The sequence below is a fragment of the Heterocephalus glaber genome, unplaced genomic scaffold (genome assembly GCF_053883595.1).
Source record: "Heterocephalus glaber isolate CG9 unplaced genomic scaffold, H.glaber_assembly_v1.0 deba00001463, whole genome shotgun sequence".
Classification (NCBI taxonomy): Eukaryota; Metazoa; Chordata; class Mammalia; order Rodentia; family Bathyergidae; genus Heterocephalus; species Heterocephalus glaber.
Genome location: NW_028258310.1, coordinates 6,989,870 through 7,016,193, shown reverse-complemented (window position 1 = coordinate 7,016,193; position 26,324 = coordinate 6,989,870). Strand labels below are relative to the sequence as shown.

Below are 26,324 nucleotides of genomic sequence, written 5' to 3'. Positions count from 1 at the left end.
ATAATTGTGGCTATATGCACATATACATCATACAAAATTTGCCAACATTTTTAAGTTTAGGAGCATAAAGTACATTCACATTTTGCAATCATTGCTACCATCTGAGATCTCTCTGGCAATTACACAGTAACTCCCACTCCTCTTGGCAACCACTGTTTCTGTCTGTCACAAAAATCTCATTATTCCAGGTAACTCAAGAAAGTGGATTCATCAGTATTGTCCATTTGTAGCTGGCCTATGTTGCTTAAAATACTCTTCATACATTCTTCCACATTGTGGCATGTGTCAAAATTCCCTTCCTTTCCAGGTTGAATAGTAAATATACCATTAAATGCATTTACCATATCATATGTACTTGTTCATCCTCCCATGGACACTTGCATTGCTCCTACTGTTTCATTATGGCAGATAATGGCTGCTGTGAGCATGAGCATGCAGATATCTCTTTGAGTACCTGAAGTCTTAACAGATTTTTTAGTAGGCACTTCAGGAGGCTTTTAATTAATATCTGGTTATATTTCTAATCTTAGTTTATGAAACACCTCCATACATGTTAGAGGTTTTATATGTTAAATATATTTGATGTCTTCTTAAATACTTTAGTTGTGTACCTGAAAAACCTTTACAACTACTCAGAAACTCTTATGAGTTATTAAGTTGAAAACTACATGTGTAAATACTCAATTTAGAAAATTTATGAAAACCTGAAATTTACTTAATTATACTGTATATAAGAAGAGTCACATTTTAACTTGAAAAATCACTATTCTATTTTTGATGAGCATGTAAAGTAGTATAACCAGTGTGGAAATCAGTATGTGATTCTTCAAACAATTAAAAATAGAAATTTTATTTCACCCAGCTATTCCCCTTTTTAGGCATCTTCCTGAAAGAGTTAAAGATATAATATTACAGTAATATATGTATACAAATATTTACACAACACAATTCATAATATTTGAACCTTGGAAACAGCTTATATGTCTATCAAAGATGAATGGATAAAAATATGTGTGGTATTTATAAACAATGGAGTACTACTGTGCTATAAAGAAGAATGAACATTTGTAGGAAAAATGGATGCACCTTGAAAACATAATGCTAAGTGAAATAAGTCAGACACACAAAGCTTAAATACGTATGGTTTCTCTCCTTTGAGAAAACGAGAGTGAAGAGCAAAATAAAGGGAAAAAAAAGTGGTATTTACATACAATAGAATACTATTCTGCTGCAGAGAGGATGAATGTGATTCATTTGTAAGAAAGTTGATACACCTTGACACCAGAAGATTAAGAGAAATAAATCAGACACACAAGCCTAAATATTGCATGAGAGATCCACAGTATAAATAAGTTAAAGAGCAAAATAAAAAATAATAGGAAACAGGGAGACAGAGCTCTTTTGCAAAGGAAAGAGACCAAGAGATAGAGGAAGAAGGAAGGGACAGAAGTGGTGGCAAAGGGGATAAAAAAGAATTAAGACATGTTATGTATATGTACCAATTCCTCACAACTAATGTAATTATGTACTGCGAGCATGTACCAATAAAAATAAATAAATCTCATTTCTAAAAATGTTACTTAATTATTTACTTTAACTTGTGATTAAGAGGCACTGTCACAGAATGGACAAAATGCTATTAAGCATTATAGGTATGTAACGTTTGTAGATTCCTTAAAAGATAGACATTAACTCATTGACCTTAAGTCTCTGAAACATTTTCATTAGTTAATATTACAGTTTCCTGAGGTTGAAAGATGCTAATCTATAGGGGAAGACAATTAATGAACCAGCTATCTGAGTTATTTTAATCCTAAAAATTTATAAGCAGCATGAAGTCTAGAGCCGCAGACATCCTGGACAAATTCGATGAAAGGAAGGAAATTCTTATGGAAGCTCTTTGATCATCCCGTACAGTTTTTGAGACTGCTTTCTCTTAAGTTTGTTTACACCTGTGCTCAGAGATGTCACCGACTAGACTTTGAGTTGTGACCACAGTGGGATGCACAGAACCTTGTTTGTAATCACCATGTCGAAAGATCTCTTTTGCAAAGGAGATGTCCTGTTAGCCTGGATCCTTATACTCAAGTCATACATGTTACACAGTTTTTCATAGTGTACATTTATGTCTGCAGCTCCTACCCAAGATAATTATTTGATTGTGTGTGTAATTTTTTGGTTCCTGAAAATGGAAATACCTGCTTGCTTAAGTCTGATAAAAAAAAATCTCACATTTTTCGTATACTTTTTAGAATCAAGCAATTAAAGAATTGATTCAGTAAAGACTGAAATACACTGGACTTATTATTATGACATTGTCTGACTTGAAGTTACAAACTATCAGGTCTCCAGCAAGGCCATCCAATTCCACAACTTTAAAAGTGGTTAAAATGTTTATCGAAGGTTCCCTAAGTTGTGTACTGCACAATATGTAGCCATACTCAGGAACTGCATTCTCTTGGTAGTAAAGTAAGTGATATTACAGCTACCTGTGCAGGCATTGTGTTGCTATTAATATGGCTATTATCCCATCTTATGCAGTGTCTCACGGGGACACGTAGTTCATTGAACTCATTACTTTCTTCCACTTCTTAGTTCATCATTTCTTCCTTTTTTCTCTTCTCGTCTCATAGAGTCCATTGTCTATAAGTTTAAAATATTCTAACATTGCCCTAAGTTCCCTTGACAGTGTGCATTTTTTTCATATCTGACAAATAAAATCAAAAGAGCAACATTTGTATTTTACAGGGGACCAATTTTAACAGAGTGTTCTTGGTGATTTCATAATGAGAAAAATGCCCATTTCCAATCCACTAGCTCCACTGTACCACATCGTACAGAAGCATGTCTTTCTTTCAGTGCTTTGCTGGCACACCTGACTGAATGGTGAACCCAGTGCATGGTGCACTTTTGTTCAGAGTGAAACTTTGGTGAAGAGGATGTGAGGCCAATAACAACTAGTTAATGTATCTTTAGGACTCTTTAATTAAAATGCAAGTAGAATTTAGAACGAGATATTTTATCGGGTCAGTAAATTTAAATTTCAATATTTAGTATTTGTCCTTATTTTACCTTATTTTAGTAATTCTTGAATGAGCAGGTAAGATTTAAAATTTACGCTTTTAAATAATTAGCTGCCAACCAAAAATCAAACTGTCATCATATAAGAAGAGATTCAGCACAGTTTGTGAAGAGGAAAATGTAAACAAAGGACATATGAAATAGTAAACTGTCTTCCAGGGAAAGAGAGTCTAAGGCTGCCTTAATCAGTGCCTTCAACAAGGTCATCTGCAGAGGACAAACAGCTGTCTTTGTCCACATAGTGAGTGCCCTCCTTCACAGCCCATCCTACGAGAACGTCATTTTAAGAAGGAATTGTAGTTAGACAAAGGAATGGCTCTGGCAAGTTGGTTTACATGACTAGGGTTAGAGGGAGGCTATATGGACTCCTCTCTGGAAACCCTGAGGGGCACAGAATGTGAGTATAGGTAGTTACGAATGAATCTAAAATTAAAAAAAAAAATTTATGTGTGTGGGGAAAAAAAACCCTTTTCTCTCATATTTGGGACTTAATAACATTTGTAATTGTGATTCTAATATTTACTTAAAATGACCAAATATGGACTGTCTAAAGATAACAGATTTTTTTAAAATTTATGACCCAGCAATTTGTGGCATGGGAAGTGTTCTTATTTATGAAGTTGACACATCTTCACATATATGCCAAAGATTGAGTTTTTCAAAAAAGTAATCTGTATAAAGTAAGAGCATTAAAGCAGCTTGCCAAAAAAGTTACTTATTCTAGTTTTTGTTTCTTTTCATTGAGCTTTTAAAATATTATTTTCTTCCATATGAGAAAGGCTTACTTTTCATTGATAGATAAAAAGTTTTATGTGGTTTTAAGTTGTGTTTTGTCAAACTGCAGCATTTTATGATAAGTAAATCTTCCTAGTTCAGCATTTTGAATATTTAGTTATTATCCAGCTTTGATTTTTCCTAGTAACAAAAGTTTTTCAGAAACAACTTGTCAACATTATTGACTCTTATAGTAAATGTGAGGGTGTTTTGTTCTTATAAAAAATCTAGATCAAACCTGTTCTAGACTTCTTTATATAAAATATGTCATTCATGTGGGGGCTCATCAGGAAAACCTGAGTAGCATCTGGTATTCCCAAGAATTATGAAACCATACCTGCAATTTTTATAAAAAAGAAAAAATAACTTTTCCACATATTTTTGTTTCACTTCTTGAGGATAGGTAATTTGTTGAATTGAACAGTTCTCCAGAAATGGACATTTTTCTGATTTTTTTAGATCTGTAAAAACTGCAGTTACTGAACTCAATTAAAACTATTTTGTTCATGACTCAGTTTTGTTTAAAAGAATGTTAATGATCATGCAAAAGGTTTACCAAAGTGAATTATAGCAAGAAGAGGGACAGGGCATATTAATGAGCAGTGAGGCCTTGGAGTGGCGCATGGTAGAGAGGAGGTGTCCTGGAAAAACACTTTATCCCACCATTGTCATGTGACATGGTGGGCCTAGCCTGACTAGAACTGCCAATTTTACAAGAAAAGCCAGAAACACAAATTTCATGTGAAATTTCCTAATTTTACAATATTGGCTAGCAATTTAAATTTTAAAAGAATATTATTTGAGCCAAGAAAATGCATGTGTGTACCAGATACAGCCCAGGAGCCACCCATTACAGTGTCCAATGTGGAATACATTGAAGTTTCATGATGTACTTTCTCATGTTCGAAAAAGTACCATTTTTCAAGATGGAACTCTCTGGCCTTTTGTCTTTAGATGCTTTGGTCAGAAGAAATACTCTGTTTTGTGCATTTTGGAGACGCTGGTATGAGACTGGGCTATGATCATAAAACCTCTCCTTCTCTCACATTTCAGATTACAGGACAGGCCCCTGTTTCACTCAGGTCAACAACCAGATGTGCCAAGGGCAGCTGACGGGCATTGTCTGCACGAAGACTCTGTGCTGTGCCACCATTGGCAGGGCTTGGGGCCATCCCTGTGAGATGTGTCCAGCCCAACCCCAGCCCTGCCGGCGAGGTTTCATCCCCAACATCCGCACTGGAGCCTGCCAAGGTGAGTCAGCTGTACCTGTGCGCACAGTCGAACACACACTGCTCTCCTTGACTGGAGCTGGAGGTCCTGGCATTTTGCATGGAAACCTTGGACTTAATACCTGTTTCTAAGAAAGGCCCTGTTAACCAGCCTGAGGAAAATTTAATAATACGTCTTAAAATATTTTATACAATGAGAGGACAAGCCCCATGTGTCTTCATCCAATGGAATGAGTCCTTCTACCCACAACTATGTACCTAAAAAAAAAAAAGATATATTTGCTCTGCCACCTAATCTCATTCAACTTGTGAGATCCTGAAACCTAGGAATAAGGGACAAGAGAGCCACCCTATTAGTCCTAAATTTTTATTGATACTGTGGTGTCTTCAAAAACAAAATGTAATTTAGATCATGACAGCAATTATTTTGGAATTTGTAACCCAGGTTGAGTACCTTCTTGTTTCCAGATAATCTCTTGGAACTCCCAGCTGAATCCATGGTACTGATGGGTACATCAGGGCCAGATCAGGGGCTGAGGATGCTAGCAATGGACTCCAACCCAAGTAGCCAAACACTGGTATATGTTTACTAGTTAATTGTTTTAATTAATTTTCAACAACTACAGTTCTTGCTATTTTTTGCTACTTCTGTAATACCATGTATTAGGTCAACTTTTAGAACTTGGAAATGTTCTCCCTAATGAGCTCTTAAATGGTACTTGACTTCAAATCACATAGCAGTAGGACTCCAGGAAAACAGAAATGACTTTTGTCTCATTCACAGAAATTACATTACTCATATTTAAGACAGGGGAAGTTAGGTTTATTTCTTTATAATTAAATTACTATAAAGTTAGATCTGAAGCCTTTCCAGATGTTAGTAACAGGATCAGAAGTGAAGGTGAAAAAAAATCCATGATTGCAGTATATAGCCCACCGAGTCCCTCAACGGCAGAGTCTGTAGCCTTCTTTGCTCTTCTGATCAGGAATTCTGGTAAATAAAATCTTCCTCTTCATTACAAAAAAAGAAGTGACGGTGGTGTCTGTCCCATCCGCATACTTTAGAAAGCAGTCCAGTGGGACAGCTCTAAGTAAGAGCTGAGTCTGGGAGCACATTGCAGCTTTAGTTTACTGCATAATAGTGTGAGTGCTCTGATAATTTGGTAAATTAATCCCCAGCAGTAGCTTCCAAAGATCTTTTTTTAGTTTCAAAGTTTTGTAAAAGCTAATACAGGTTAGGTATCCTCAATCTGAAACCCAAAATCCCCCCAAACCAAAGGCTTTTTGCGAACTGGTATAATATCACAAGTGAAATATTCCACACCTGACTTCATGTGACAGGTCACAATCAAAATGCACAAAATCATTAAAACTGTTGCATAAAAATTACCTTCAGGCTTTGTGTGTAAGGTGTATGTGAAACATAAATGCATTTTGTGTTTATGTTTTGGTCTCATGGCCGAGATATCTCATTTGTAAAAAAAAATTCCTGATTCTGAAAACATCTAATATCTGAATTCTTTTAGTCTTAAGGATTTCAGTTAAAGGATACTCAATCTATATTTAAAATAAGTATATTTAAAATGGATCAATAGGTCTATATATTATTTTTAAATCAGAACTACAGCGGATGACAGTATACTCATATGACCATATAACTCAGCAGATTAGAAACATCATATTTCATCATATATAAAAGCTGTCAGTTGTACACTTAACATTGTTTTCTAGGTAACTATATACAGGTTATCTAGGTAACTATATATAGACCTTACTTAATAGTGAATATTGGGTTAATTGCTATTTTTCACATGTTGTTTACTATGGGTAGTAAAAGTTTGTTTTTTTAAATGAATACTAGTTCTGATTATGTAACTAGTCTGAATTATGCAGCAAATTATTGTAAGATATAATATATTCTATATAGTATTTACTATTCTGTATAGATTTTCCAGATTGATGGATAGAATAAAATGTAATTTATGTAGTTTACATAAATTACTATTAAAAGTAAAATATTCTACTATGTAAATTTTCTAGAGTAATACTGACTGGATTTACCAGAATTTTTTTTATTCTATAGCATATTTTTCCTTCTAATATATTCATTTTTATTTTTTGTTTGGGTTTGTTCTCCCTCGGCTAGCATGTAGGCTCTATGAGGGCAGAAAATGCTTATATTCATTAGTACCTCTGAGCCAGCTAGTAGAGGCTCAGAAATAGGATTAAGAGAGAAATACTTCCAAACCCCACTTTTTAAAAGAAAAAAATAGTTGAGGTTGAGAAGACTTAACTTCAACCAAAACATCCCAAATTATGGACCTGACCCATCTATATTTGTACTTATGCTTTCTTACTTTGATATTTTGTGAGAGAGGCCTGGCTTTTCAGAACATAATTATTTAAAAGTGCATCATCTGATCGCAAATAATCTGAATGTCCTTCAGGATTTAGTCATGTTAAATGCTTACTGATTTGATTTTGTTTATGCAACAAAGATAAGTTTTGGACTCCATTTCCCTTAAAATCTAATGGATTAATACAGTAATAGGAGCAAAATGAAATGTGCCACATGGTTAACATGTCTGGAAAAGCAAGTTGAAAAGTTCTGCTTTATTTCAAAATCATGACATAGAGAGTTCTCAGTTTAATATTAATCCTCACTTTAGGCTATTTTTAGAGTACATCTTACTGTGATTTCATTTTTCTCTCTAAATTCCTAGACTGTTTCCCAAATACTTATGCCAAATTAATTTGGAAGAGAAACAGCATGAAAAAAATTATATACTAACATATGGTATATGCTTGTCATACGTCTTTATAATAATGACTATTTTTATGTGATGATTAAAATGTTTTATAAAGTTAAAAATGTCAGTTATGTGAATAACTATAAGTAGCTTAATATTGGCTCTAAAACATGATTTTTAATAGTCAAGGTGGACATTTCTGAAGTTCTGAATATAATAATACCCTGTAGCTGATTTTAGTTACCTTATCTATGATTTAGAAGGAAATGAAACATGATTTTATAAGAAACAATAACTGAAAAATGAAGGTAACAAAAATTTAAGATGCTGCTTATTAAAGAAAATTAAGCTGCAGAGAAAAGTAATTTTTTTTTGGAACTGAAGATAGAACTCAGTGCCTTTGTACTGAGCTACATCCCCAGCCCTTTTGTCTGTCTGTCTGTCTGTCTGCCCACACAGGGTCTCACTAAGCTTCTAGGACTGGGCTCAAACTTGTGATCCTCCTGCCACAATCTCTCAGATGGCTGGGATGACGAGCATGTGCCACTGTGACCAGCACAGTAATTGTTTTAAACCATTGCCCTATGATTACCTTCTGGGCTTGACTGAGAAAAGTACATAGTCCTAGGATGCTATGAAGTCAGTCATGATTCTGACTGCTTTAAATTCGAAAGCCTGTAAATTCTAGCTCCTGTCCTTCACCCATGTTTAGTCATACTTTCTTCTAGTTTATCCTACACCAAAGGACAAAAGTTAACTTTTATAGGCTTCAAAACTTAAGCTATCAAAAATCAAGTGAATTAAAGATTTTAAAAGTGACATTATGTTCTTCTATATTTACAAACCTTAAATATGTCATAAAGTGCTACATGCATATGATGTATTATTTTCTCACAAATTATTTCATGTTTCTGTCTTTAGTCTCGGGAATCTATGCTAATTAGGAGTGATATTTAAGATTAGTCTTTGTTTCTTGTGTTTTTACATGAATAGGTTGCACGTAAAATCTTTAAAACTATATATTAAAATGCAACTCATAATATTTAATTTGGATAATTTGCTATTTAAGAAATAGGGCTTTAAACTATTCCATATGTTTTGAGACTGAAAATATAGGAGAAGAAATTTGCTCATTGAATTCAGTCTCTTGTTTTAATTACTGACTCTGGGAATAGACTGATGTTAATCTTGTACTGTTTCATTTAATGAGAGGAGTGCAGGGATTCACTTATTGTAATACAGTCAAGGCCTAGGTAGGATACAGGACACAGACGTGAATAAAGGAATAAGACTACAGTCCCATCCTGGTGTTGCAAATGATGTGTGTTCTCTTCATACAATATTAGCATACAGAAGTACGTAACTCCTTTAGTCTATGTGAATAGTCTAATCTCAGCTAATGCCAAGCAGCCACAGTTAGTCTCCTCAGTTTCTAATTAAAGGATGATGCCCTAAGTATAAAGTGCTTTCTAGACCTTCTATATAGCACAAAGTAAAAAGATCTTTTGATTAAAGTGCTAAAAAGTTATAACCAAAATTAATTTTTTCTTTTATTAATTTTACTGGTACATTTCAGGTATACAATATAATGACATTCATCACTGGAGATTTATACCTTTACATAATATATCTTGATTTTCATATTTTCCCCACTCACCTACGCTCCCGTCAACCCCTCCATCCCTCCCTATTTACAAAAACTTTGTTCCCATTTTTTCCTTTTCTCATATTAATTCCATTCCCCTCTTTCCTTTCCCCTACCCCCCTCACTTCCCCTTCCCCTTTGCAACTTTTCTTTCTATTTCACATTAGCTATTATACATTGTGATCCTTATTTACACTTTCAGTTTCTCACACTAGAAAAACTATTCAGTAGTTACAAATAAGTGTCTTATTTATTTTACTTAAGAGTATCACCTCAATGTGCATCTATTTAGAGATAAATTTCTCTAATTTTTCACTCTTCATGGCTGAATAGTACTCCATTTTATATAAAACACACACACACACATTTTCTTAATCCAGTCTCCAGTTGATGGGCAATTGGGCAGTTTCCAAGTTTCAGCTATTATAAACTGTGCTACTATGAACATGGGTGCACATATATCACTGGGGTATGATTCTTTTAATTCTTTGGGGAAGATCCCTAGCAGTGGAATAGCGAGGTCAAATGGGACTTCCAGTCCTAGTTCTTTGAGGTATCTCCATACTGATTTCCACAGTGGTTGCACAACTCTACACTCCCACCAGCAGTGGAGCAGTGTTCCTCTTTCCCCACAGCCCTGTCAGCATTTGTTATTGGTTGATTTCATGATAGCATCCATTCTTTCTGGGGTGAGGTGGAATCTCAGTGTTGTTTTCATTTGCATCTCTTGAATGACCAGTGATGTTGAACATTTTTTCATCTTTATTTGCTATTTCTACTTCTTTGTCTGAGAAATACCTGTTCATTTCAGATGCCCATTTTTGGAATGGATCTTTAAATTTGGGAGGTCTGATTTTTTTAAAAGTCTTTCATGTATTCTAGAAAGTAGACCTTTGTCAGAGGAACAGCTGGTAAAAATTTTTTCTCACGTTGTGGGTTGGCTCTTCACATTTTTGGTGGTTTCTCTTGCTGTGCAGAAGCTTTTTAATAAGAGGAAGCTTTTTAATAACTTCTTGATTGTTTGTGCTAGTTCACAGGCAACTGAGGTTTTGTTCATGAAATCTTTTCCTATGCCATTGTCTTCAAGGGTCCTACCCAACCTCTCTTCCAGCTGGTTTAGTGTTTCTGTTCTAATATTTAGATCTTTAATGCATTTCGATTTTAGTTTAGTGCATGGTGAATGCTTAAGTTTAGTGCATAGTTTAGTGCATAGTTTTAATCTTTGGCAAGTTGAAACCCAATTTTTCTAGCACCATTTATTAAAAAGGCTATCTTTCTTCCAGTGAGGGTGTTTGGCTCCTTTGTCGAAGATGAGGCAGCTGAGTTTGTCTGGAGTTATTTCTACGTCTTTTAATCTGTTCCACTGGTCCTCAGGCCTGTTTCTTTACCAGTACCATGCTGTTTTTATCACAGTAGCTTTGTAGTATAGTTTCAAGTTGGGGGTTGTGATACCCCCTACCTTGTCTTTGTTGCGTAGAATTACTTTTGCTATTCTGGGTCACTTGTTATTCCAAATGAATTTTTGGATCGTTTTCTCAAGTTCTGTGAATTCTGTTGGAATTTCAATTGGGATTGCATTGAATCTATACAGCAGTTTTGAAAATATGGGCATTTTCACTATGCTGGTTCTTCCTACCCAGGAGCAAGGGATGTCTTTCCATTTTCTGATATCCTCCTCAGTATCTTTTTTCAGAGTGCTACAGGTTTCAGAGCAGATGTCTAATTTCTTTCGTTAGGTTGATTCCTAGGTATTTCATATTTTTGGATGCTATTGTAAAGGTTTCTCCAGTTACTTTTTCAGTGAGTCTGTCATTTGTGTAGAGGAAAGCTATTGATTTTTTGTGTGTTGACCTTGTATCCAGCTACATGACTGAATTGGGTTATTAAGTCTAGAAGACTTTTGGTGGAGTTCTTGGGGCCTTCCATATAGAGTATCATGTCGTCTGCAAATGACAATTTAACTTCTTCATTTATATTTATTCCTTTTATTTCTTTCTCTTGTCTAATTGCAGTGGCTGTTTCCAGAACTGTTTATTCTTTTGAAGAGCCAACTCTGTGCTTCATTGATTTTTTTGTATCATTCTCTTAGTCTCCTTTGCATTAATTTCTGCTCTGATCTTTATAATTTCCTCCTTTCTATGAGTTTTGGGTTTGTCCTGCTCTTCTTTTTCTAGAAGCTTGAGGTTTAGCACCAGGTTGTTTATTTGAGCTTGCTCTGTTTTCCTAATGTGAGTATTCACTGCTATGAATTTCCCTCGTGACACTTCTTGCATTGTGTCCCATAGATTCTAATACATTTTATTGACATTGTCATTTAATTATAGATTGTGTCAGATTTCTTCTTTAATTTCCTCTGTGACCATTGGTTATTCAGAAGTGTGTTGTTCAATTTCCATATGTTTATGAAATTCTTGCAGTTTCTTTTGTTGTTGATCTTCAATTTCATCACACTGTGGTCTGATAATATACAGGGGATGACTTCAGTTCCTTTGTACTTTCTGAAACATGTTCTATGAGCAAGTATGTGGTCTGTTTTGGAGAATGATCCATGTGCAGCTGAAAAAAATGTGTGTTCTGATTTTGTGACACGAAACACTCTGTAAACATCTGTTAAGTCCATTTGTTCAAGAGTTTGAGTTCTAGTGTTTTGGTGTTTATTTTTTGTGTAGTTGATCTGTTTGTGATAGTGGGGTATTGAGGTCCCCCGCTAGTATTGATTTAGTGCTTATTTGATTTTTCATGTCCATTAGTATTTGTTTTATATAGTTGGGCTCACTAGTATTTGGTGCATATATATTTATGATTGTCATTTCTTCCTTTTGGAATTTTCCCTTTTTGAGGATGTAATGTCCTTCTTTGTCCCTCTTAATTAGTATTGGTTTGTGTTGTAGTCAGCAGTATTTGGCAAGGGAATACATTAAATACAGGATAGATAACTTATAAGATTATTTTATGGTAATTACCTAAGAGTCAAATGCAAAGGAGTGCAAGCGATTAACTGCACACTAGAAGCCCAAATGATTTAGCTGAGGGCCTAGATCCCAGAAGTTTCCCACACAAGTCCAGCTAAAGTCTTAGAGTCCAAGGCAATGTCCTCCTCAAATCCAGCCAATGGCCTAGAGCCCACGGCAATGTCTCATGCTTGTCAATATTGAGGATCTGTGCCTGGAAGCCCAAAGGCCAGTGGTAGAAGCCAGAAAATCTATGCTGGTGAGATTAAGGCTTTGTGCCACCAAGCTGTGGTATCCACATTGGGGCCAGGAAGTGATGCTCATGGTGAAGATCAGAGGTCCCCTAATGAAAGCAGCAGCCATTCCCAGCAACAGCAATGTGCTGAGCTCCTACTCCGATGAGAACATTCTAGTTTCCATCAGGAAAACCATCCACAGCAAGCTTCTCCTAGCAAATCAACAGGCCAAGATCTTCCCCTCTAGTTCTCCCTTTATGGCTATTGGTAACAATCTTCAGGTGGATCCTCCACACCCAGACCATGCTGATTCAGTTCAGCTGGGCAGTGCAAGGTGACCATTAGTTAATCACCACAGTTTGAAATACATTTCATCTCCAAAGAGAATAGCTATGCCCGCTTTTTTTTCAGGTTCCTGTCATTTGGAGTGTCATTTTCCACCGTTTAACTTTCAGTCTATGAGTTTCTTTTTGAATTGTGTGTTTCTTGTATGCAGCATATTGTTGAATCTTGCTTCTTGACCCATTCTGCCAGTCTGTTTCTTTTAATTGGTGTATTGAGACCATTAACATTGATGGTTATAACTGATACATAATGACTTCTCCTTCTCATGACTTTTTCTTTTTGTTGGGTTCTCCCCCTTTGCATTTAATTTCTTGTCGTGCCTGATGAATTCATTCTGCTGGGCTTCCTGGGGTTGTGACTTTTCCTGTGATACTGGTTAAAATTTTTTGGAATGCTGGTTTAGTATTCATGAAGTTCCTCTGATGCTCTTTGTCATAAAACTATCTTATTTTTCCATCAATTATGAAAGAGAGTTTTGCAGGGTACATCAATCTGGGTTGGAGGTTGTTTTTCTTTAGGGCTTGAAATATGTCACTCCACACTCTTCTTGCCCTGAAGATTTGTGTTGAGAAGTCTGCTGTGATTCTGATGGGCTTTCCTTTGTATGTGATTTGTTTTTTCTCTCTGATTGCTTGTAGAATTTTGTTCTTCTGTTGGGTTTCTGGAATCTTAACTATTATATGCCTATGTGCAGATTTTTTAAAAAATTAATTTTATTGGTACATTTTAGGCATGCAGTGTAATAACATTCATCATTGGAAATTTGCACCTTTACATAATCTCTCAGTCCTTATTTTTTCCCTATTCCCCTGGCCTCCCTTCAGCCCCTACATCACTCCATATTTACAAGGGTTAAAAGATCACAATCTTTATAAATAGCTTTTTTAAAAAATCATGGCTAGTTGGAATCCTATATGCCTCATTTACCTGTATGTCAAATTCTTTTCCCCTGCTTGGGAAATTTTCTGCCAGTACTTCAGTGAACAGTTTTTTAATGTTGTTTGCTCTCTCTCCTGTTTCTTCACTGACTCCATCTAGCAGCTGCTGGACTGATTTTTCATGGTCCCTTACTATTCTTAAGACATTTTTTCTTTCCTGGTCATAATTGTAATCCTTTCTTTTATATCTGAAATTCTGTCCTCACAATGGCTCATTCTGCTGCATAAACTTTCAGTGGAGTTTTTAATCTCCTGGAATTCTGTTTGCATCTGTTTTATGGATTTCATTTGTTTCCTATGTTGGGATTCCATCATATTCCTCAGCTCCTCTATTTTTTTATCTGTTTCTGCTCTATATTTATTAATCATGTCTTGCAATATTAACACAATTTCTGTTGTCATCTGAGAAATTTCGTTTCATTTTTTCCATTTCATTTTTTTCCAGATCCTCTTTCTTTGCCAGTTCAGGGAGTCCAGGTGGTTGAGTATCAGATTGTTCCATCTCCCTACCCTTTGAGGTTGCCTTAGGTGATCTAGAAGTCTGGTTTGGGGATTTATTTATGTGTCTTCCATTTCAACAGATGGAGCCTGCTGTGCCTTCGTTGAGGTGACTTTTTGCTCACCCAGTGCTCTTCAATTCTCAGCAAGCCATCTAGAAGCCTTTTCTCTGCTGCTCACCCCCATGGTATCTGGGCAGGCCTCTGGCTGTTGCTTATACCCCTGTGCAGCTCTTTTCTGGCAGGCCTTTGCCTGTGCCTATGAGTCCCAGCTACAGGGATTGGGGCGGGGCCCTGGGTAGGACCTGCCAGCAACCATGCTGCTCTGGTCCCTATGGGCTTCTCCCTCCAAAACAATTTTTTTTTTTAATCTTGGCTATCTATATTGACCAAGCTATCTAGATCATTATAAAGTCTAACTTGATCTAATTGTGCTGTGTCAACAGAATCCACTCCTATACAATCTAGAAATAGTGGGATATTCCCTTTTTCTGAACCAAACAAATACTACCTTAAAAATGAGTAATAAAGAACAGCCAGGACTGCAAAATAAAACTCTGTAGGATCCTGTTAGAATCAGTGCTGAACATGTATAGTTGTAAGAAAGTCATTGGGACAGGAAGAGTTCTCTGAATATCTGCCTTGAGAGTCACTGTCTTGAAAGGCTGTTCAGTGGGCTTGTTGGCTCCTACTTAGAGCAGAGAGCTAAGCCTATTGAGGTTCCATTGCAAAGGAAGAGCTATCCTTGGAAATAAATGATCAATTTAAGATCTTCACATAAACAGTGGGATAAGAGAAGGAGAAAACTCTGGGGCCAAGCCAATTGTTAATATCCTCTCTCAGTCTTCCAGCTCACAGGCAGTTCTGGAGGTAAGGAGGTCAGAAGATGGGTAGATATAAGAGGAAATGGGAACCACTAATAAGTAATCTAGATTTAAAGAGGGGAAGGAGGGAGCACACCACTAACTGAAAGTTAAAAATTGCTTCCCAGAACAAGAAAAGAAAATGTGAGCTGGGCAGAGTTTGGTGAGAAACTATTTCAATCAATGTGCTCTAGAGAAACTTTAAAACCTTGTCTTTTCTTCTTGGCTCTCCCCACTCTGTGAATCAGCAAGAAATGTCCCCATTGAAAGATGAGCAATAAAGAAAAGGCCAACATAGAAAAGCTGAAGAAAAGAGGAAAAGAAAAAGAACATAAGGAAAAGGCACATGAAGAACATGTTTCAAAGATTACTACCCAAGCAAATGAAAGTCCATATTCTTCTCTTTCATCTCATTTAAAAGGAACTCTAAGGAGCATTCTAAGAGTTACATAAAAAAGCTAATGAATTCATGAAAAAAATGTTCAACACCATTACCTGTGAGAGAAATGTAAATTAAAACATTGAAATTCCACCTTACTCTAGAAAGAATGGCTATTATCATTAAGTGAAATAATAACAAATGCTGGTGAAGCTGGGGGAGAAAAGTAAAATTTCTACATTTTTGGTAGGAATTTGAACTAGTACAAACACTATGGAAATCAAGTATAGAGATTCCTCAAAAATCTAAAAATAGAGATTCTATTTGACCCAGCTATCCTGAATATCTTCCCCAAAGAGTTAATTATATCATATTACAGCAATGCATGCATTATAGCAGAACAATTCATAGTAACTAAATCTTGAAAGGGGACTATATGTCCATTGACAGATGAATGGATACCAAAAATGTGGAATATTTACACATAGGATTACTACTTATCTATAAAGAAGAATAAATTTGAGTCATGTGTAAGAAAATGGATGCACCTTGTTGTAAATATTAAATAAAATGAGTCAGATACATAACCCTACATAAATATTGTAGGGTTTCTTTTAGGAGAAACCCAAATTATAAATAATTTAAAGAACAAAACCAAAGATGGATAATATAAATAGGGAGATAGATCCTCTGCAAAAAGTGAGGATAACTAGAAATGAAGGAATGAAGAAAGGTCAAGAAGAAGTAAAAAGAATTAAGATGTAATGTACATGTACCAACTCCCCAAAGTGAATGTAATCATCATGTACAGCAAATGTGTACAAATAAACATTTAAACAAGAGTTATCTAAAGACAATTAAATGATATAAAAAGTGAGTTAGTAGTACTCAAGCAAGACATTGAAGGATCTAAAACCTTACCCAGTGAAGGCGAATAATACATATTTACATACACACAATTCAAAAAAATTGATGACATAGGAAATCACACAAAACACACTGTCAGGGAACAGTGGTTTTAATGGTAGAAAAACCGAAATGCACTGAAGCCAGACTAAAGAAAACTGATGAAAGGTACTGAAAAATAGTTTTGAAATAACATAGAAAAACTTCTAAAATAGTTAAAGCCTTCATGATACTGATTGGAAGGAGCAAAGCCTCACTACAAACAGAAATAATGTGAATCCCATGAGCTTAATAAGGCAAATAACCAAGTTAGTTTTTTGCTTTTTAATAAGGAGATATTCCAGCTGGTGTCAGACTTCTAACAATGTGGCAAGCTCTGTAGACTTCTGAGGTCCTAGCATACATCTGATTTGGTGTAAACTTACATGGCATTGCTTTAGTTGTTCTGTAAGGAGTCAAGTATAGGGGGCCCAAGAAACCAGTCACAAGGTTTTTGCAGGAGTAAAGTGAAGTATGATGGAGACTGAGACTAGGTAGCTGTAGAGCAAAGATTTGAGATACACACCACTAGGAAGTAAGCACTTGTTGCTGTTAGAATGGTGTAAGGCAAGTGACAGGGAAATGCCAAGTTTGTCTCCTAGGTTTCTGACTTCACCCGCTGGAAAAGAATGGTGACCTTTGTTGTGATAATGAGCACTGAGAAAGAAACAAGTTCTCCTGTTTTTGTTAGAATATTAGTATCTAACAGCTGTCAAAATACAAATATTTCCTTGTTGTGCTGATGATTTATTAAACACTTGAGTTTTGTGTCAGACGTGTATGGGGATTGTGTCTGAATCAAACCATTGATCAGATGATAATATACCACATACATCTCTATCAGATTCCAAATAGAGACAGACCTAATCTTCAATTGCTATTTTATGTGACATTTGTTTATATCTAAGGAGTATAAAAATAAGAACTTCTGTATTAAAATGTGTCTAATTTGGCAACAGGAAAAGTTAAAACATTATCAACTATAGCAATTATTTCTGTGGTCCTTGGTTCCCACACATGTAAATTAGATGAACTGTTTTTATATGCCTACACCATTGCACATATTTTACCATATTTGGACATGAACTAAAAGGAATATGCCATCCATATTAATTTGTATAATAAAATAAATCTTTTAGAACAAGTTTTTGGAGATACTAGAGAATAAATGAGTTCATAAACTAGAATTACTGTTTTGTTTCATTATTTATAACTTTAATAGACAAGGACTGAAGTAATTATATAAGGTTTAATTTCAAAAGATTTAGTTCTAGTCCATAAAATCTTTACATGAGATTTAAACTGTTCAGCATTTAAAGAAATAAGATGTCTGTGCCTGAATTGAAGGGATGGACAGAAATACATCAGTGCAGTCTGGACAGCGGAAAATTAATCATTAGTGATTGATTATTCTAGGACTTTGAAGATGTAAAAACTTATGTAGTTAAAAGATCCATGGCTTTTTGTGTTTGTTTGTGGTATATGCATCTAGGTCTAAGTTCATTATTCCTACATGGCTTTTTTAGTTTTTTTTTTTAACCACTAACTTGATCCAGTTAAAAGAAACAAATTTTATATACCTGCATAGTCTGTGAGACTTCAGAAATAAAATTTTTCTTTATCTTCTTATGAAAATACTTGTTAGGCCATGACAAAATAAACCCTGTGATGTAGGATTAGTTTATCCTGAAAAATGACTGAATTTACTAAGTATGTAGTTTAAGATTTTATGAATAGTATGAAAAGATTTGTATATTTGGACTTATTTTTCGGCTTATTCCATGATAGTCTTGCTCTGATTTATCTGCCAGGAAAATAAATTTCTAGGGATGCTTTATACCACAGTGTAATCAGGGTGGACATGTAGTACATTTTAAAATAATAAGGTTTGAGACGTTTGGAATTAAACTGTTCAAAATTTAAACTTCTTGCCATGTATTTCATTCCAGTTGATTTTTTTGTTTGGATCAGATATCCTTCAGTAAGACATTGAAATTTACTTTAATTTCACTACAGAAATGCTTGGGACTGTTGTAATTAATTTTATAGACAGCTAAAATGAGAAAGAATAATAAAGTTACTCAACTATTATAAATTTGAATTCTCTAGATTACCCATTAAGATACTCTAAACTTGTGGGCTTACCAAAAATTATAGAGTAAATCTGACACAGAGATGTATTTACAACATACTTTTTAATGAAAAAAAAAAGATACAGAACAACATGTATAATACGACCTCATTCTTGTTAAATGAACAGACCAGCACTGTGAAGGCTGTGCGAATAAAAATCTGAATTTATGGCTAACTTATTTATCAATTATTTCTTTAGTTTTCATCTTTCTGTTTCTTTAACATTTGTTAAATATATAACATTAGTAGAGCTGTTATTTTAAGTCGTCAGTTTGAATAGATTATAACAAATTTGCATAGCCTTATATATTATATTTTATGTACAATGTCATAAAAATCTACTGCATTCAATTATTCCTTCATAAAGAAACAGACAAATTTACAAGAGATTGAATGAGAATTTCAAAAACTCTAAAGCAAAGGATTTTTGAAAATTGTTTTTAGTATGTTTCCTGTAGTTTTATTTTTGTATGCTCAATTTATTTTTGGATTGAAGAAGATCCCTTGTACTCCTGGTTTACTGAGATTTCAAAAATCCTGAGTGAAAGAGTTGAATTCTGTTACCTGCTTTACCCATATCTGCGGGATAATTACATGCTTTTTCTTCTTTAATCTGTTAGTATGACGAATCATATTAATGTTTGAATGTTTTAAGAATAACTTAAATTCCTAGTATAAATCCCTCTTGGTCATGATGCATTAAATCTTTTTATATATTGCTGAAGTTGACTTAAAATTGTTGAATACTTTTGTGTCCCTTTTCAGAGAGATATTCTATTTTATTTTCTTGAATGGATTTGTTTGGCCTTGGTGTCACAGTGATGTTAGCTCACTATGATAGTCCAATGACCCTTCTTCTTTTTTCTGTAAGAATCTATATAGAACTGGTATAATTTCTTCCTTAAATGTTTGAAAGAATTAATTAGTAAAGACATTGAGGCATGCAGTTTTCTTTGTGTGAATATTTTTAAAAGTATAAATTAACATGCTTTAATAGATGTACTTTTATTCAGATACCTATTCTTGAGTGAGCCTTGGTATTTGTGGCTTTTAAGGAATTTGTACATTGCATATCAATCATTTATTTAGTGCCATAATGTTCATACTATTCCCTTTGATCTTTTTAATCTCTATAGAGTCTATAGTGATATGTTCATTCTCATTCTTTGGTATTTCATTTCTTTTCTTGGTAATTCATTTCTTTCTTTTATCTTAGGTCAATATTGATAGAGATCTATCAATTTTACTTATATTTCCAGAAAGCCATATTTGTAGTCATTGATTATCTCTATTTTTTTTTGTTCTGTGTTTTATCATTATTATTTTTTATTCACTTTGAGTTTAAATTGCAGTTCTTTTTTAGTGTATTAGTAGGAAAACTTAAGGTCACTGAATGTAGAACATTATCTTCTTGTTATATAAGCATTTTAATACCTTTACCTCTAAGCTATATCACATTAGCTGTATCCCACAAATTTTGATATGTATTTTCATTTTAATTTAATTCAGAATAAGTTCTAATTTTCCTTATGATTTCTCCTTTGACCCATGCATTATTTCAAAGTGTATTTGAATTCCAAATATTTGAGTATATTCCAGATGTCCTCTGTTATTAATTTCTAGTTTCTGTTTCTTTAGTGAATATACATTGGATAATTTTAATCCTCTTTTATATTTAATGAGTCTTTTTACATGTTTGCAGAATATAGTCCATGTGGGTAGATATTCTGTGTGGACTTGATAAGCATGTGTACCTGCTGAAATGTATGGGTGTCCTATATATGTCAGGTAGGACAGGTTGATTAAAAGTATATTTCAAGCCATATTCTTGCTGATCTTTAGTCTACATGTTGTATTAGTCATTAAGATAGAACCATGGAAATTTCTACTACAGTTGTGGAGTTGATTATTTCTCTTTTTAGTGCCATCTACCTAAGGTCTGTATGCTCCAGGTGTTGAGTGTTTCATAATCAATACACACACATTTAGCATTGCTTTATCTTCTTAATGAATTGAGCCCTTGGTCATTATGAATGAAATACCATTCTTTATAACATTTATTGTTCTGATAACCACTTTGTATAATATTGATAGCCGATCCAGCTTTCTTTTAATAAGTACTTAATATCCCTTTTTCATCCTTTCACTTCTTAAACTTTCAAAGTAGTTTGCTTGTAAGCCACATAAAATCAGGTCTTAATGTTTTTAAATAAAGCCTGATAATCTCAGCCTTTTTAATTAAATTATTTATGTCTTTTCAATTTCATGTAATTATCAGTATCATTGGATTTAAATTGCTAGTTTTCTGTTTATTCTCTGTTCCACCCATTGTGTCTTATTTTTCTGTTAGACAGAGTATGTTTGTACTGAATTTCATATCCTCAGTTTTATTATTAGCTATATCTGTTTCTATTTCATCATTTTTCTATTTAACTTACTGTGATGTATTTTCAAATGCTATGCCATTTTATTTATAATATAATAATTTTACAATAGTATTCTTCCATTTCTTTCTTCAGTGATCCATGCTCTTATTATTACACTAATCACTTCTCTGTTATAACCTGCAAAGTACATCCTTGTTGTTGTTTTTAACAATTAACTTTGTTTATTAAACAATAAAATGTTTTACATTTACCAACATATTTTCTACTTCTGGGGCTTTTCATTTTTAGTGTAGGCCGTAATTTCATTCTTGCTTTTATTTTGCCTGAAGCCTCCTCCTTTAGCATTTCTCAGACACTCAACTTTTATTTGTTTAAAAAGCCTTTATTACAAATTCAGTAATTTCATTATGTCAATATTAAGGATTTTTGTTCCTATATAGATAAATTTAATTGATAGTATAAAGGATGAGGAAGATAACTACAATATCCATAACTGACAGGGTTTTAAATGTAGGAAAAGAGGAGAGTCACCCCAGTATAACAGTGTTTAAGAGACATAAATACACAACTTTGAGATGCAAAAATAAGTTTACTAATTGTAGTAACTAGGAACTAGAGAAATGAAGATTAAGAAATAATATCCCTTTATAATTATTAGGTCAAAAAATTAGGATATTGGATGGTAGCATCACGTATTAGCAGAAAAGAAAACACAGAAATCCCATACCAGCAGAGAATCCTCATAAACTGCTAATGATGCGAAGACTATCTCAGATGTTCTGAGGAACCGTCCATTGGGCACTTTTTATTCAGAGCAGCTGTGTGTATAACCTGTGATCAAATCATTCTGATCTGGGCATACAGCAGAAGAATAAAGAGTCTCTGACTTCTCAATGTACATGTTCAGCTCCATAAAGAAATGTAATGGTGACATTCATTGTACCATACATTGAGGTGTTTGGAAGTTGGACCAGGTGTCTGTCCATCACCAGGGGAATGGACAGATAAAAAGTGCTCTTTAGCACATCGCACTAACAGATGGGTCACATAACAACATGGATGGATCTTAACAGCAAAGTTCCAGAAGAAAAAATTAAGAAATAAAATAAGACCTCTAACATAATACCACTTACAGAAATTAAACATACACATGTGAAGGGTCCTACTTCCCTCACCCCTTTCTATTGGGAATAACTAAATTTCTTGTATACATTTAAAAATACACATGAATATTCTGAAAATCAGTTGTATCTATGTTCAAAACAATTTCTTCTACAGATGTCGATGAGTGCCAAGCTATTCCAGGCATTTGCCAGGGAGGAAACTGCATCAACACGGTGGGCTCTTTTGAATGCAGATGCCCTGCAGGTCACAAACAGAGTGAAACTACGCAGAAATGCGAAGGTGAGTCTCTACTGGGAAGGCTTAAGGTTTGACTTTGAATTGAAGGAAAACATGCCTTCTTTTGGAATTCTAAAGACTATTCATCATAGCCATGATTCTTTATTCTAATGTAAAACTATAAGTATAACTTGCCATATTTAGGTATTGGTTTGTGTATCATAGCCTTAAAGGGTTTGATTTGGAAAGAAACAGCAAACATTTTGCATCTTGTTTGTTACCTCAGTTGCTATGTCCTAGTGAGACCAGGAGAAGTGGAGCCATTTGTATTTTTTTCTTAATGAAGTAATTTTCTATTTCACTTATGAAATTATTTTAAAAATTAAAATTGGGGTAGAGAAAAGAAGTCCAAACCAAATACAGTATCATGTATAAAATGATGTGTTAGTAGTTGACACCATGTTATATATTATAAAATAAAATATTTTAATAACAAAAATATTTAAAAAATAAACAACTCAGGAAGGTTTTGTTTTGTTTTTTGCGGGTTTTTTGGTGCCAGGGATCGAACGCCAGAACCACTGAGCTAAATCCCCGGCCCTAGTATTTGTTTGTTTGTGGGTTTTTTTGGTACCGGGGATCGAACTTGGGACCTTGCACTTGTGAGTCAGGCGGAGGAACCATTGAGCTCAATCCTCAGCCCTCAGGAAGGTTTTATAATTTACTACCACAATATCTTATGAAAGAATAGCTTGCTTATATAGATTTAAATTAATAATTTTTGGGACTAGGAGACATGGATACTATGATATTGAGATAAGTTTCATCAGCATTCCTCAAGTACAGTAAATTCATTTATTTTATTTATCTACAATAAATCTATATCATTTATAAAACTCAAGATTATAAGTGCATGCAACTTCAGTGATCATATTTAGAATAGTTTTGTTGCTTCTAGCAGTATTGAATTTTAATGCTTATCATGTTTTCATACTATTTAAATCAATTTATTTCCTCTAAGTTACTTTTTGAAAGAGAATAAAGTATAACTATTGTCATTTTGTTGTGATGTAAGCATTTTTATCAATGCAGATTCTTCTTTTCCCTGTCTACAATACTGTATTTTGGGTTATTTTCTGTTGCATAGTTGTTATAAAGATTTCTGTTCTCCTCTGTAGAAAAGAAGGTGAGAAAATGTAATATCTAGAGTTTAATTATACAAGGCAGACAGAAAAAATATCTACATGAGCAGGTAGGAGGTAGTGTGGGGCACACATGATGTTGTTTCAACACTAGGAACACTAATCCCATGAATTCATTGGACACATATCATCCTATGTTTTCATTTGCTCCAATTCATTTATATCAACTCCAAATTGGTCTTTATAGTTATACATTTTATATAATTGCAGGTTAACTTCATGCCTCATTAAAAAAAAAAAAAGGTGATAAAAATGAAGTTGTTAGGCCCAGGGATTTAGCTCAGTGGTGCCGCCACCTGCCTCACAAGCGCAAGGTCCCAAGTTCGATCCCCGGTACCAAAAAAGAAAAAGAAAAAACAAGGTAGTTGCTTATTTTAAAGACCATATAGAATTTCTGAAACTGTTTGCAAAATGCCTACATAATGCACACTACATCAATACAATGTTGATCGTTGATGTCAGTGTATAGTGAAAAAGTTAGGAAAAATATTTATAAGATGGGGAAAATTATCTAAGTTCCCTGAATTGACATATTAATTGGACCAGCAATTCAGGGATCTGCAAAAAGTGCGCTGTTATTTCCTTGCTACATGTTTGTGTTTTCCCTGCTGACTTTTTGAGGATTGATTCTATTGTTCAACTTTCTGTCATTCCTCTCCACTTTTTACTTTTGGAATAATCTCCAAATTAGATCCAAGGGTGATGTATTTAGGAACAAAAAGAGTATTTGATCATAGGTGAGAAGGCACACCACTGACTGATTATTGTGGTTGTGACATTTCCATTGCACATCAAACAATGGATTTCTTCTTAGTTGAAAATGGAGTAAGCCTTTTCTACATCACATTTCATCAAACCCATACATGGAGCCAAGCCAGAGTTTGGAGAAAGACAGTGCAAGTCTTTATTCACCACTTTTCTGTGTTCTTTGGGAATGAGGGTTATTAATGTAATGTAGGTACCATCCAGAGCTCTGAATCCAGTCATGCCTTTCCTTACTTTCCTGTCCCCATAGCCAAATCCATTTAACCTTTGCCCAGAAAGAATTATGTGATATAGTATTTGATTTATGGGAAATAGCAAAACTAGAACAAGCGGGTGACTAGAATTTGACATCTAAAGGTTTCATGAAGGCTTTACTTGGAGAGGTCATACCTATTTAGATATGTCTTCAAAATGGCAATTATCAATTTTCCTTGTGAGTAAAATCATTTCTTTATAAAAAAGAGCAAGTGCTATTTATTTTATAAAATTTTAATGTAAGTGGGAATATAATGTATCAGGAAGGACTATAAACTATTGCTACATTTAGCAACAGGTTTTGAATTGTAGTTAGCTTATATATAGTTTAGTAACAGTATGAAAATATTACTATAAATTTTAAGTTGGTATTTGCTCTAAATAAAAATATAACCATAGCAAGTACTTTTTACCTACTGTCAAAGACAAGTCATTTTCTTATGTGATTTACAATGTGAACATAAAATATAGTTATCTGCAGATTTGTTTTAAGGTACTACCCTTCTTGTTTTTATTATAGCACATTTTGTATTTCTACTCATAGATTAAAGAAATCCTCTAAAGAAACCTTTCGTAAATCTATAAATTACTAGGTATGTTCAAAATTAAGAAAGGTAATCAGTATTTGGACACTGGGTGATTGGGAAAATGGTGGCATTTTAAACATGAAACTGAAAATTTAGCTTACTATTTTTTTAACAAATCTGTTATTGATATTTATTTTTTTTTACATTTCAAAAATTTCCTTTTTATTTAGACATAAAACACATTTACAGCATGCAGGTTAACTTAAAATTATATGGCGTCTTCCCAAACCAGTTACCTTTGAGTGTATTTTCAAGCACTGAAAATAAACCAACATATCCACAGGTAGACTCAGACTCTCTACTGTCACCTCATGGCAAATTGAGAGTTACAAAAAATTAAGAATTATACACAGTAGTTTCAAGTTAAGCAAATAACTTAATTAATTGATCACCATGAACAAATATTACTTTTATTTCATTGAATTTCTCTTCTGAACTATTTATCAATACCATTCAGAGGAACGTTAATATATCCAGTCCAAAAAAAAGACACCACAAATTGAAATGAGTATCAATATTCTAGATGATCAGAAATTTCCATTTATAAGAATAAATCCTTTGTTTAATGACCTACCTCAGCAAAAAGAGCAGTTCACTGAAAAAAAATTTATTAAATTCTTGGTGTACTTTATGAAAGTTTGAAATTATAAATAGAAAAGAACCATTAAGATATTTAAAAAACTTAGCATCATGTGTTCTGAACCACATGCCCGTTACAATCCATTGTTACACAGCACCAATACCCATGATACATCTTACAACACAGAATCAGGTAAGGGAAACAGAATCATTTCCTTTATGAATATTGTCAAAGAAACAAGTTTTCATTAAAAAAAAATTAAAATGTATAAGTGGATACAGCCTAATGTCTTTGCATTTAGGAAACTATCATCATAAAGAGGCTGTAGCACTTTCTTTGTTAACTGTATTACTTCGATCTTGCTGCACCATGCTTTCAACTTCTGGAGCTTTCTTTTTTTAGTGTCCTAAAAGCAACACAATCATTTTAAAGGCTGCAGAC

The 26,324-nt window shown here is 34.0% G+C and overlaps 1 protein-coding gene across 1 annotated transcript in view; it reads left to right on the top strand.

The window, feature by feature from the left end:
• The window catches only part of Fbn2 (fibrillin 2), a 247,670-nt gene that overhangs the window by 59,434 nt on the left and 161,912 nt on the right, over positions 1 to 26,324 (top strand). The window contains exons 6-7 of the mRNA XM_004854441.4: positions 4,909 to 5,106; positions 22,432 to 22,557. Coding sequence (XP_004854498.2) covers positions 4,909 to 5,106; positions 22,432 to 22,557 — 324 coding nt within the window. The remainder of the gene's footprint in view (positions 1 to 4,908; positions 5,107 to 22,431; positions 22,558 to 26,324) is intronic.